The following is a 12,738-nucleotide window of genomic DNA, read 5'->3' as shown; positions in this document are numbered from 1 at the left end:
AATAGTATAGTACTAATGCATGTACAGGGTAGAAGGAGAATTTTTTGGTAATACAGTGGTTATCATTTGCAAGAGTATGGAGGCATTGTGTGGCTAATTGTGAACTGAGTTTTGGAGTACTATATGGCTGTGATCAAAATTTTTCAGTCGCATGGTTAATTAATGGTACAGAAATATCGCCGTTAAATTACATACCTAGTTGAATACAGGTCTAACTTTATATTTATTACAAAAATATTAGTTAATAAAATTTTGAATTACTTAAATTTGTTCAAATTCTAATCTTCCAGATTGTGGCACCGTGTAGTATTGTAGATGGATACCAGTGGTCCAGAGGAACATGCTGCCTCATTCTTCAGGGTTACTGAGCGGGTTGAGCAGTTGGTTTGGTTATGTAGGCAAGTTGTAATGAAGATGATTACTAAGCTCACTCTATGCAAATTCAAGTGGTGCATTAGAAATTATGTGTTCTAAGAGGTATACCAAGTTCTTATGTTGGAGGTGGAAAATGGAGTAGTGTGAAAGGGTGGGCCTATCCAGGAACACAGTGTTTTTTGAAGAAAAATTATAATTGTAATAAGAGACCGCCATTTTGAAGGCCTCCATATGTTCTCATTATGGGAGAGACTGAACCTTATGAACTGAGAAGACAGCTTATGCAGGGTTCCTGTGAATTGGAAGCAGTAAATGAGAGGTCTGCTCTTTTTTACTTTGAGGACTTTTTTTTTAATTCACATAGTGGGGGGTGGAGTCCAGTTGGGTCCACTTGGCACGGCGGCCACTGACTGGCCTATTATACTTTCCCCAGGTGATTATGATGAGGGAGAATTTGGTGGAACGAAGATTGGCAGGGGAAACCGAAGTACTCAGAGAAAACCTACCCCAGCGCCACTTTGTCCACAACAAATCCCACTTGACCAGACCTGGGTTTGAACCCAGGCCACTGCGGTGGGAAGCCAGCGACTAACCGCTTGAGCTATGGCGCGGCCCTTTTCAGGACTTGGTTAAAGGAGTATCATTTCTGGAGGAAGTAATTAAAGTATTCCTGGAAAGAAACTAATTCCTTTCCTTCGGAAAGAGGATAAGAGGCTCAATGATATGTTGAATGACAGAGCCCTCATTCACATTATTAAAGTATAACTTGATCCCTGTCTAGATTATTATAAAAATTTTCATTAAAAATAAGAAAATAAATAGTCATATGGAATATGTACAAAGTGTAATTAGAAATGTTTAGCTCAGTGGCCGCTGACAAGTTCTTTCTTAGTTTACATTGTCGTTCCCTTTCATTTCTTAACTTTACTAATTTTTTGCTCAAAACTCGAATAGTTGTCGTATATTTGGTTGTCAAACGTTTAATGGCTTCCCTCAGCCATGGCATTTGGCCAACACTTTCGTAGAAAACATGTGTCCCCCTTCCTCACGATCGTGATTATCGACGATCATCGTGATCGATCGTGATATTGTAACTGATTGACACCTACGCTCTGTCTGTAATAATAGGTAGAGATTCTGATAGATGGCAGTAATAGTAATTGTGTTTAGCCATCTAGTGCCTAAATTGAGAACTGTTTTCAATGTCAACGGCAGGTAAGTTTTCTCACGTTTGTCAGTGAAATAGCTGACCGCAAAGAGGCAAGTTGTGTTGTGAGCGCGATGGCTCCAGCTGACGGGTAACAGCTGTTTGGTGTTGATATTGTTGATTGACGAAGAGACATGAGTTCCACACCCGCTGTGGAAACAGAAGACACCGCACTTACCAATGGGAGTGCCGTTCCTCGAGAATTACTCTTCAAATTTTTGGTCATTGGAGATTACGGCGTCGGTAAGAGAGTTTCTGTTGCATTATTCGGTATTGTTACCAGAATAAACTTTAATCACAACTCACTGGTTGTCAGGCAGCATTGTATCACTGAGTCTCTAAGTTACCCGGTGCGAACAGCAACAAAGTGGACTTTGTTCCCTTCAACGCGAGCGACAGGGGTGACTGAGGAACCTACAGATGTTCTGTCGTATATCAATTGACCTCGAAGTCAGTGTCAGTGGCGTTTCAAATCTTAAGAACATTCGGAGAAAACTGTAAATATTAATTAGCTGGCTGCCACTCGCAGGAATTTTCCCCTCGTGTTGTGGTTGTTGTTCAAGGCTAACCAAGAACACCCCCCCCCCAACCACCACCACCAAATAATGCAATCAAGTGCTTTAAATTTCATATTTTCAGAAATAAGTATCTCATTCTTAAATTTCTCAATTCGCGCAATGCAGTGACTGGAACATTCACGTAAATACTTAAAACATGTCTGTAAAACGTCCATATAAGAACTAAAACAACACAGTTTTTAATTATTCCGGTATTGCATGTTGTTCTGCGTCTTTCTTCTTGTAATTTATTATCATTTTATTTCGTCAGCCCTTTGGTGACTTCGTTGTGCACGAGATAGTACTTTTCCAGAAAAAAATTACCTGAACATCTCTAATACTCACTCACTCATGGAGCTGAGCCCTTCTTGGGAAGCCGCCAATTCTGCAGCTACTCAAGAATTCCCCAGCATTTATGGAACCCAAAGGTTCATTACCGTGTTCACAAGAGCCCTCCTCTGGTCCCTATCCTGAGCCAGAGCTATCCAATCCATCCCATCTCATCCTATATCGCGAAGATCCTTTCTAATATCGTCCACCCATCTACGCCTTGGTCGTCCCTGTGGTCTCTTTCCTTCCGGCTTTCCCACCAATATCCTATATGAAAATAATAATCATAGTAATGCATGCTCTCAGGGGTGGCAAACCAGACATCTCCCACCCTCCCTACCCCTGGATGTGTAGAAAGATAATCCAAATTAATAAAAGGAAATATACCAAATATGAATACAACAAAAATATATTTTTTTAAATATTTCCTGAATACGCTGGGGAGGTCAGTAAAATATTCTTAAGCAGCTTAAACATAAGTTTGTAAGAACATCCTCACCTCTCCCTGTCCCCAGCACATGACCGTGGTCGTGTGGCAGACGTACAGGACACTACGCTTTGGAGGGTTTCGAAAATTCATTGCTATGGTGAAGGCGCGTCCACATTACTCGTGCTCGTGCTACAGTTTATACACACTACGAGTAAATATACGGATCCTCACGCGCCGAAGCCTGGCAAGCAACTGAAGTAGTGTGGACGAAGATTTACGAGCACACGTAAGAGCCAGACGAGTCTCCCGATGAGCACCTGGCGAGCACGAGCACGAGTAATATGGACGCGCCTTAAGACGCGCAGGAGCTGGGAATTCCGTAGGACTTTCAGTGTTGTTGCCTTTGTTATTAGGTGGATGCAGAGAATTGGGAGGGGAAAGCAAGAAGGCCCTTGACAATGCCAAGAGAGTACAGTACCTTGAAACATGGAGCCAGACTTCTTCATATGCCAATATTTTCTCCTCGTATTACGTAATCACGAAAGTTAACACGGTTTCATCAAATGACACATAAGCCAATCACCAGCAGAACCAGAATTGGCTGTTGCCGTGCTCTGAACGTAAGATACCAGTGATCAGTAAGTAACCCTCGTAGTAGGGGCCGCGCCATAGCTCAAGCGGTTAGTCGCTGGCTTCCCACCTCGGCGGCCCGTGTTCGACCCCGGGTCTGGTCAAGTAGGATTTGTGGTGGACAAAGTGGCGCTGGGGGAGGTTTTCTCCGAGTACTTCGGTATCCCTTGCCAATCTTCATTCCACTAATTGCTCCACAATCACCCTCACCTATCATCTGGGGCTGGTACAGTAGGCCAGAAGTGGCCGCAGTACAAGGGACTTACTCCCACCCCACTAGCATTAACAAAGTACCCTGGTAGTGCGAATTATTATGCCCCATGGTTAAACTTCGTGAAGGTACATACAGGACAGTAGGATTATTGTGAGAGTACTATTCTGTTGAAGAAGAGAGTCGTCATACAAACCTGAGGACTGGTTTCGCTAGAACATCTTCCTGTCGTAATGGGAGCTGATCTGTTGCAGAACGCAGAAATATGAGGACTGATAACAATGGCCAGGTCTGCTGCCGCACGCCTCATGAACTGCACTTGCGCGCTTAAATTAATGATAAGGAAATTATTGAATAACTGTATCTTTAAAAAGAAGATAAATATTTGGAATTTAGTCTTCAGGGTTATAATAGCTTGTAGTCTTTAGGTTGTTACTGGGTTATTGCTTCCATCTTCAGTGTAGAATTTCATGGGATTAAACTTGTTTCACAGTTGTACAGCACTGAGGCTGTAAGACTGTAAGATGTATTGTAAAACACACTTTTAAGCGTTCTTTGTATTCGAAAATAATACCTTAATGGAGGTTATGGAGGTCCATCTGTATGTGACTCAGTATCAGTTTTTTTTCTTTCTCTTGTTTTTTCGGCATGAAAGACCTTCTCTATACGTTGTGTGTTAATTCCAATTTTCAACCGTAGTGATCCGTAACAAAGCCAACCATACATAAGGCCATCAAAGAACTTAAGCGTATACTTATATCGGAAACTGTTAGAAACTTATTTTATACAAGGCCATGACCGAATTTTAATGTATGTCGTAAAACGGTAGTCAAATTCTGGTGAAATTCGATACAAGAGATCTTCCCATAACTTTTCTTGGTTTAATGTTTAGTTATGTTGGGGAATTACAAAATCACGTGATCGCTAAAACTCTTTCATTCACCCCCTTACATATCCTTGTGATCTCAGGAAGAAAAAAAGGTCTTTCTCATCGGCTCTTCTGTGAACGCCAAGAACTTGTTCAACACTACTTTTCCTAACACCCCTAAAATGATCAAGACGAGGAAAAGATGACGGAGTTTGTTTTTGTTTTGTTTATGAGTTCGGTTATTTTACGATATTATGTTTACTGATATCGTATTGCGTCTAATAAGATGAACGATCAATCGAAGACGCTACGGGAGGCCTAATGTAAAAAATTAAAAAAAAACTCTTATCGTTTGGCTGGAGAAACTGAGGAAAACCTAAAAAAAATAAATATAGTCGTTCTGCCGACCGACAGTCTAACTGGAAAACTTCTGAATTCGAAGGTGCAATGGACTTACTGCTGCTACACCTCGACTCTATGTATGAGAGAAAATTAATCTCTTGTTTTACTTTAACGCATTTGACAGATAGCAATAAAATTAATTTTATCTCCCATTGCCGCCTCGTTTGTATACAGCCAGTGGTCGATTTGATAGCTCCTTATCACGGTAAAATTGTAAATATTTTTACATAAACCGGCTTGGTTGTCAGCTCTTCTTGTATTCCCACATGGCTACGCTTCTCCTGAATTCCCTAAGCTGTGTAATGATAAATAGTAAAGAAGTTAAGCCAACATGTCGACTCTGCAGAACTCTTGATCTGCTGCAATATGCTACGTACATAGGTCATAGGTTCGCACAGTCAAGTACAGAGCTTGGTGACGGACCAGAAAATGACACGCCGTATAACTCTGAGCCACAGTAGTTTAAGATAGTACCATCGGAGTCTGCAGCCGGTAAGATCAGGATGTTGGGGCAGAAAAATGCTTCGTAATTGCGCTACAGCAACAGATGGAGACATCCGAGGTGACAGATCATATGTTGGTCTGCTTGCCAGGAGCATTGCTTCATAGCGGTTTGAAGAGGAAGCAGTAAACGCCCAGCTGCTGAATATTACACTTTTCTTTCTTGTGTCATCGTGGCTCTAAAGTGACACATGTGAAGAAATTTAGTTTACGGACGTTTTGACAGGGTCTACGTTAAACTGTGTTTTGTTCTCCAGGCTGGAAAAGTGGTAGATTGGCGGTGTTCAGCCATACATAAGTTTTCTTTTTTTTTGTTCTTAGTGGGGTGAGACTGAGTCCACTCGGTACTGTAGAGTCTACTGGACTATTGTACCAGCCCCCAGATAATAGATGATGGTGATTGTGGAGCAATTGGTGGAATGACTGCCCCAGGCCACTTTGTCCACTACAGATCCCACATAACCGGACCCGGGTTCCAAATAGACCCGCCGTTGTGGGAAGCCAGCGACTAACGGCCTGAACTATGGCTTAAGTTGATGTAGGAATACTGGGGAGGGTACATGCCGTCACTGTCTGCTGTGCTGTGTAATTGTACCGTGTGCACCCACTGGCCGGAAGAGATCATTGAAACACGTGTATCAGCTGACAAGAAACACCTTTCATTACATTGTTAAGTGTTAGTGACTAGATACAGGGTCTGGATTGATTATTGAGTTTATGAATATTTATTACTTGTTATTACAAATAATTATCACACTGTCACTGTTCTACACAATCTGTAAATAGCGACAGCTTGAAATAACTGTTATTTCCTCACTATTCGTTGCTTGGCAGTGGCTCTCAATGCTTCCGTGAGCAACGGCTCCTGCCCTCGCTGACTGACAACTGATTGCTGACTACTGCCTTCGGTCCTGGAGAAGAGTGAAAGTGGGTGGGGGAGTGGGTGACCCTGCGTTTAAAGAGAGCAAGAAAAAATATTTCCCTTTAAAGGGGCCCATACACGTACGAGTCTGGCTCGGCGAGCTTAACTCGGGAACCGGGCTCGGAATAATTTCACCACAAACGCATGAGCTGACTCCCAACTTTGCGACCCACACAAGGACGAGTTTGGCTCATTGGAGCCCGAGCCGAGTCGTACTCACGTGTACGGGCCCCTTCAGGCTCCCAGGCAGTTACCGCTCATCCTCCTGGTACAGGTGCATTTGACAGAGAGTGAAGCTTTAGGAAACGAAAAAGTAAAGTTTTAGAATATGGACTTTGTCACGAGCAAAGAAGATAATGTGAGCCGGGACTTTACCGCTTATGATCGGAATTAATGTTGATATCAGCGCAGGAAGGGTTACATTAGGGCGAAATTATGGATTATGTATGTAAACTGTGACTATAGTAATTAACACTCCCACAATGATAAGAAATACGCGTATTCAAAGAAAATCATGCGTTAGAATTCAGTAATTAATCATGTTACTAGGAGCACCCGAAGATGACCCATTAAGAGTGTGTCAGTGGTAGTGTGGTTTAAATTAATAAACATTTGTTACTTTTACGGCTGAATTGGTAAAATTAATATTGTTAATATTTAGAGATAGGTGAATTTGTGTGTTATGAGGTTTGTTACTCATCCAACGAACATAACTTCGGCACGGACCATATATAAAATAACGCTTCCAGCTATTCCTCTGTTATTGTGTGCTTATAATCAGCCGCGGGAACATGAATACCTAGCCGTTGCCTAGTAATGGACTTATACTTGTGGTCCCACTATTCCGCCTTTTAGATGTCATGTCACAATATTATTTTGAATATCAGAGCTGTTTATTTCGTCTGGCGTGTCACGATAATCTAAATGAATTTTATTGTATACGGTTGCATGCACTTCGCTACGTGATTGACATGTTAGCTTTAACGAAGTTTCTGGCTCAGACCATTCGATGTTTCGCCTTGCATGCTATATGTTACTCCGCCTTTGGCTTACTAATATGGACCTTCCTTTATTTTATTTCCAGGTAAGACTGCGATCGTCCGGAGATACACGGAAGGTAAGTCATACACTTCCAAACACGGCAACTTTCCCACAAAACTTTCCGCTTCTTTCGAAGTTTCAAACGGGTTCATTCAGATATTAAAAATTATGAGTATATATGTAGGTACAGTGTTGAAAACAATTTCGTTTTAGTCCACATGAGTTAAGAGGCGCGACGACAAACGTCAACCGTTTAGATGAAAGAATTTATTCTTCGCCACTTCCACGGCCTTGGTACCGGGGTTCCATTCCCGATGGGGACAAGAGATTTGTCTGTTCTTGTGCAGCGTCCGGACCGGCTGTGGGGCTCTAATCCGCCGGGAATAGTCGAGGCAAGTGTGTGGAGGAGATGGCCAGTCAGTAAGTGCCCTCCCGAGGCAACACCAGCAGAAGGGAAGTGAGCATAACTAGTCATCCCCGTCCTGTCATTAAAGAGGAGGTCTCATATAAAAACACGCAAAAGTCTTAAAAAGAAAATTGTTGTCATTTGTCCTGACGGTACTCGAAACCAAGAATTACTGTGATGGCGAGGGCCATCAACAGTGTAACCGACCGACGAGCTGCCGGGGCATCAAGCTGTCCGCTCACTTCATGATATCGTGTCTGTCCTCTCCATCTGAGACGTAGGGCTATAACTGCTCTCACTTATACGCCTTCATGATGTGGTGCTTAATTATGCCGAAGGATAATTTGTTATGTTGTGAGTGCGGACTGGATTAATTGGCTCAGGGCCCGTTGGTGGGCTATTATGATCACGGTAACATCTTCGAGTTCCATAAAAGGAAGGGATTTTCTGGATCAGCTGGTTCTAGAAGACTCCGCTCCGTATAGTTAATGTTTGTTCTCAGAGCATGTGCACTAATTATATTATCACGTTACGACTCATAACGCACTCCGAATATTTAATGATCAAAACAAAGTATTAAGCTGATACTAAAGTTCATTCACGATATATGTGTTGTGGTGAGGATAGTCGAACATGGAACTCCCGCAGAAATGACCAGAGAAATGAGCGGTGTGACATAAAAACTCTGAAAAGTTCAAAAGTTCAAATGCAGTAAACTTGAGGCTGTTAAGTTAAACCATAAATCATGCAGCTCTCCAAATGCAGTTTATTGGTTAAGAAACGATTCTGAATTTAAATTGTTATGCACTAATTTCCCGTATCCTGTCTATTTACAAAGGACCGCCTCTGTGGTCTAGTGGTTAGAGTTCATGGCTACAGATCCAGAGGTCCCGGGTTCGATTCCCGGCGCTACCAGATTTTCAGAGAAGTAGCGGGTCTGAAACGGGGTCCACTCAGCCTCGTGAGGATAATTGAGGAGCTATTTCAAGGAGACAGCGGCTTTGGTCTAGAAAACCGAGATTAACTGCTGCAGGGATCCTTTGCGCTGACCACACGACACCTTCTATCATCTAAAGTTGGGACTAACTTCGCCGACAAGCGGCGGTCGCTCGGTCGGTATAGTTCGCTTGCGGACTACAGGCGACGCCGTTTTTTTGTCTATTTACAAAAGTAATGTAGTTGGACTGTCGAAGAAACATGTTGAATTTCTTCAGGTTTCATATTATCTAGTCAGAATAGTTTACAAACTGTTACAGTAATTGTAGTCAGGGATGTTTTATCATGTTCCTTAATTCCTGAATATTTTAATTACTGGTGCGTGTCATACAGACGCAGCCGGATACACAGACAGCAAGGTGATATCATAAGCCTCCTTTTATTTTTCCGAAATAAGGATAGTAGACTAAACACAGTGCTGCCACTGCAAGATTTTCATTGTGTTAACTACTCACCTATTACTAAACATTATACATATTACTGTAAATTGGAAGACGTACAATTTTCAAATTCCATGGAAGAGAATCTTTGTTCAGAATTTGATAATTGTTCAGCAAGTCTAGAAGAAGAACCCGCTACTGTATCATATTCTCTATCAGACGACTGCAGTCCACAACGTCACCCCAGATTTCTTTCAACTCCATTTTAATATTATAAGCGCATCTACCTACCTACCTACCTACCTACCTACCTACCACTCGGCGCTACAGCCCTGGGTCAGCCTTGGCCTCCTCTACAACCAGTCTCCACAACCAATGTGTGCTGTCATAGGAATGGATCCACGCATGATGACCCGAGGCTGGTTGTTAGGTTTCTGAACAAAATTCTTCTTACAGGATGAGGTTGTTAGCCTCATGCCCAATCCCCAAATTGGAGAACCAGGGTATCTCTCTTAGCCTGGATTCTACCCTTTGACTTTCTCGGCATGGGTGACCCTACCGGTAATTAAACTACCGCCGGCATAGCTCTCCAGGTCACAGAGTCACGCAAGCCCCACCACCACAACAAGGTGAAGACACCTTTGGGCGGGATCCTCCCATCTACTGCAATATTTTCCAAGTGGGCTCTTCTCTTCACGTTATCCAACTAAAGATTTTGTGGCTGCACCTTACTCGCCCCCCCCTCCCCATACCAGATAATGGTACACCAGTATCGCGCTCCTTCATTTGATCACTCTGATAGTGGTTAGTGAGGAGCAGAAATTATGAAGCCCCTCGTTATGCGGTTTTCTGAATACTGCTACTAACTTCCTTCCTCTTGGATGCAAATGTTCTCCACTACATCCGGTTCCCAAACGCCCTCAATCTGTATTCTGCCACTACGTTCGATATGTCTTATCTAATGGCATACAGACACACATACCATAAAGTTATCTTTATTTTCATATCAGCATGACAGTCTGGCGTGTTGTAGCTTCCATCAGGAGATAACTATCAACATTATTGTTATCCTTATCTCTGAACCTCAGTTCATAATTAATCAGTTGACGTCCTCTAATGATCTGACTTTCGAATCTTAAGGTTGCACAAATACAACGAAAAGTAACGAGTGAATTAATCTGTGGGCAAATGTTCTGTGACGTATTTCCTTTATGTGGCAAATCATTCTTGTTTCACTGTATTGTCTCTCATCCAAATATAGAGCACAGGGCATTTTAAATGCAGTCATTATTATCGTCTTTAGCGTATCATTGGTCTTAATCACAGATGGATCTTTATGCTCATTTGTTGCGAATTCGGAATACGAAACCAATATTACAATACAGACAAACGCAACGTTCACTGTATTGGCAGTGCTATGGAAATAAGTACCACTATTCCATGACAGCGACTTCTCTAATGGTATCGGGTTCCTACTCGTTATCATGTGGCTTATATATTTTATTAGCCGGAAAAGTTTTCACGTATTTATGTTTGGGACTCCGTTTGCTTTGTTGGTACGTGCATTTGACGGCTCTTCCAACAGTGACCTACTGCGATAATTCTGCATTAATTTCCCCATAAAAAAAACAAACTCCTTGACTTTAGTCCTCAAGCGAACTATACCGACCGAGCGACCGCCGCTTGTCGGCGAAGTTAGTGCCAACTTTAGCGGATAGAGGGTGTCGCGTGGTCAGCGCAACGAATCCCCACGGCCGTTAATTTCGGTTTTCTAGACCGGAGCCGCTATTTCCTTCAAATAGCTCCTCAATTATCCTCACGAGGCTGAGTGGACCCCGTTCCAGACCCACTACTTCTCAGAAAATGTGGTAGCGCCGGGAATCCAACCCGGGCATCTGGATCCGTAGCCAGGAACTCTGACCGCTAGACCACAGAGGCGGTCATTGTTTTCCCCATGGTTATCAGAACTACTACTTTGATTCTGGTGGAAAAATAAATTTACATTCTGGAATAAACTTTTTGTCAGCTGATCCAGCGTAACGTCAGTGTAACTGAAAAGCCTGGCCCGAAGTCGGTGTTTCTGAAGTACAAGTTTATAGCTTTAATTGCTCAATGCTTCCGGTCAAAATCTTACGTACTTAACAAGCATAATCTTCTGTACACCTCGGCTAGGCTAAATACCGACATTAATATCCCTTAGAATTGATCTGTAAGTTCGATATTGTGGGATTCTTTATCAGTATAGGAACCGTGGAATCTCTGGACACCGCAGACATGCTCAAATATGTTGGGTCGCATTTGTATTGGAGAAACAAATGAAAGAGTACAACGCGTGCAATCGATATATGCCGGTGGTATGTCTGGAATGTTTGCTGCATGAATCGATTTGCATTTCGACGAAAGTATGTTCATTATTTAACTATATACAGCTCATACATTTCAATAACACGCTGTTCATTATTAGCGTGTTCGTATAACAGATGCAGACGTGTCTGGAACACATACAATTCGAGCAGAAGTTAATGATGCCCCCTGGAAAGAACAATATAAAAAGCCTAAATTCCAACACCGCTTTTCAGAAACTGTACACAGTGTAACACTTCAGGCTCCAACTCAGTGGTTCAAAAACTGTGGCCCGTGGACACCACACATGTGTGCTTGGTATTCAGCTGTAGAATTCGGTTTGAACTAAATATCCAGGTTGTCTCTTGCAGCGGTAAATTATGATACTCATTTGAGGGGCTCTGTCTTCTGGAATATAACGTTGTATAGTCAGTTGAAAGTCAACCGACATTTCGGAGGAACATGTGACCTCAATCTTCAGGATCGAAGAATAAGTCAAGCAATAAACCAGCGTGAAGCAATTCGCAGGCTCTGGCTTGCTAGCTGCTTCGACCCTGAAGGTGGAGGTGATGTGTTCCTCGGAAGCGTCGGTTGAATTTAACGGACTACACGTCGTTACTTCCCAGAAGACAGGACTCTTCATAACGACCGCTGTGAGAGCATCAGATCCTACACAGTGCTATATCGCAGAAGACAATACTCTTCATAACCACCGCTGCGAGAGCCTCAGATCCTACACAGTGCTATATCGCAGAAGACAATACTCTTCATAACCACCGCTGCGAGAGCCTCAGATCCTACACAGTGCTATATCGCAGAAGACAATACTCTTCATAACCACCGCTGCCAGAGCCTCAGATCCTCCACAGCGCTATATCGCAGAAGACAATACTCTTCATAACCACCGCTGCGAGAGCCTCAGATCCTACACAGTGCTATATCGCAGAAGACAGGACTCTTCATAACCACCGCTGCCAGAGCCTCAGATCCTCCACAGCGCTATATCGCAGACGAGAGGACTCTTCATAACCACCGCTGTGAGAGCCTCAGATCCTACACGGCGCTATATCCCAGAAGACACGACTCTTCATAACCACCGCTGTGAGAACCTCAGATCCTACACGGCGCTATATCGCAGA

At 42.9% G+C, this 12,738-nt stretch overlaps 1 protein-coding gene across 1 annotated transcript in view; it reads left to right on the top strand.

Annotated features, from left to right (window-relative positions):
* Positions 1 to 1,627: 1,627 nt before the first annotated feature.
* LOC111875721 (ras-related protein Rab-32-like) overlaps positions 1,628 to 12,738 on the top strand; it is a 34,737-nt gene continuing 23,626 nt past the window's right edge. Inside the window, exons 1-2 of the mRNA XM_023872200.2 lie at positions 1,628 to 1,825; positions 7,518 to 7,550. Coding sequence (XP_023727968.1) covers positions 1,717 to 1,825; positions 7,518 to 7,550 — 142 coding nt within the window. The 5' untranslated portion in view covers positions 1,628 to 1,716. The remainder of the gene's footprint in view (positions 1,826 to 7,517; positions 7,551 to 12,738) is intronic.

Source organism: Cryptotermes secundus, unplaced genomic scaffold, assembly GCF_002891405.2.
Source record: "Cryptotermes secundus unplaced genomic scaffold, Csec_1.0 scaffold1283, whole genome shotgun sequence".
In the NCBI taxonomy this organism is placed as follows: Eukaryota; Metazoa; Arthropoda; class Insecta; order Blattodea; family Kalotermitidae; genus Cryptotermes; species Cryptotermes secundus.
The sequence above is the reverse complement of the archived record's forward strand: the minus strand, read 5'-3'. Positions and strand labels throughout refer to the sequence as shown.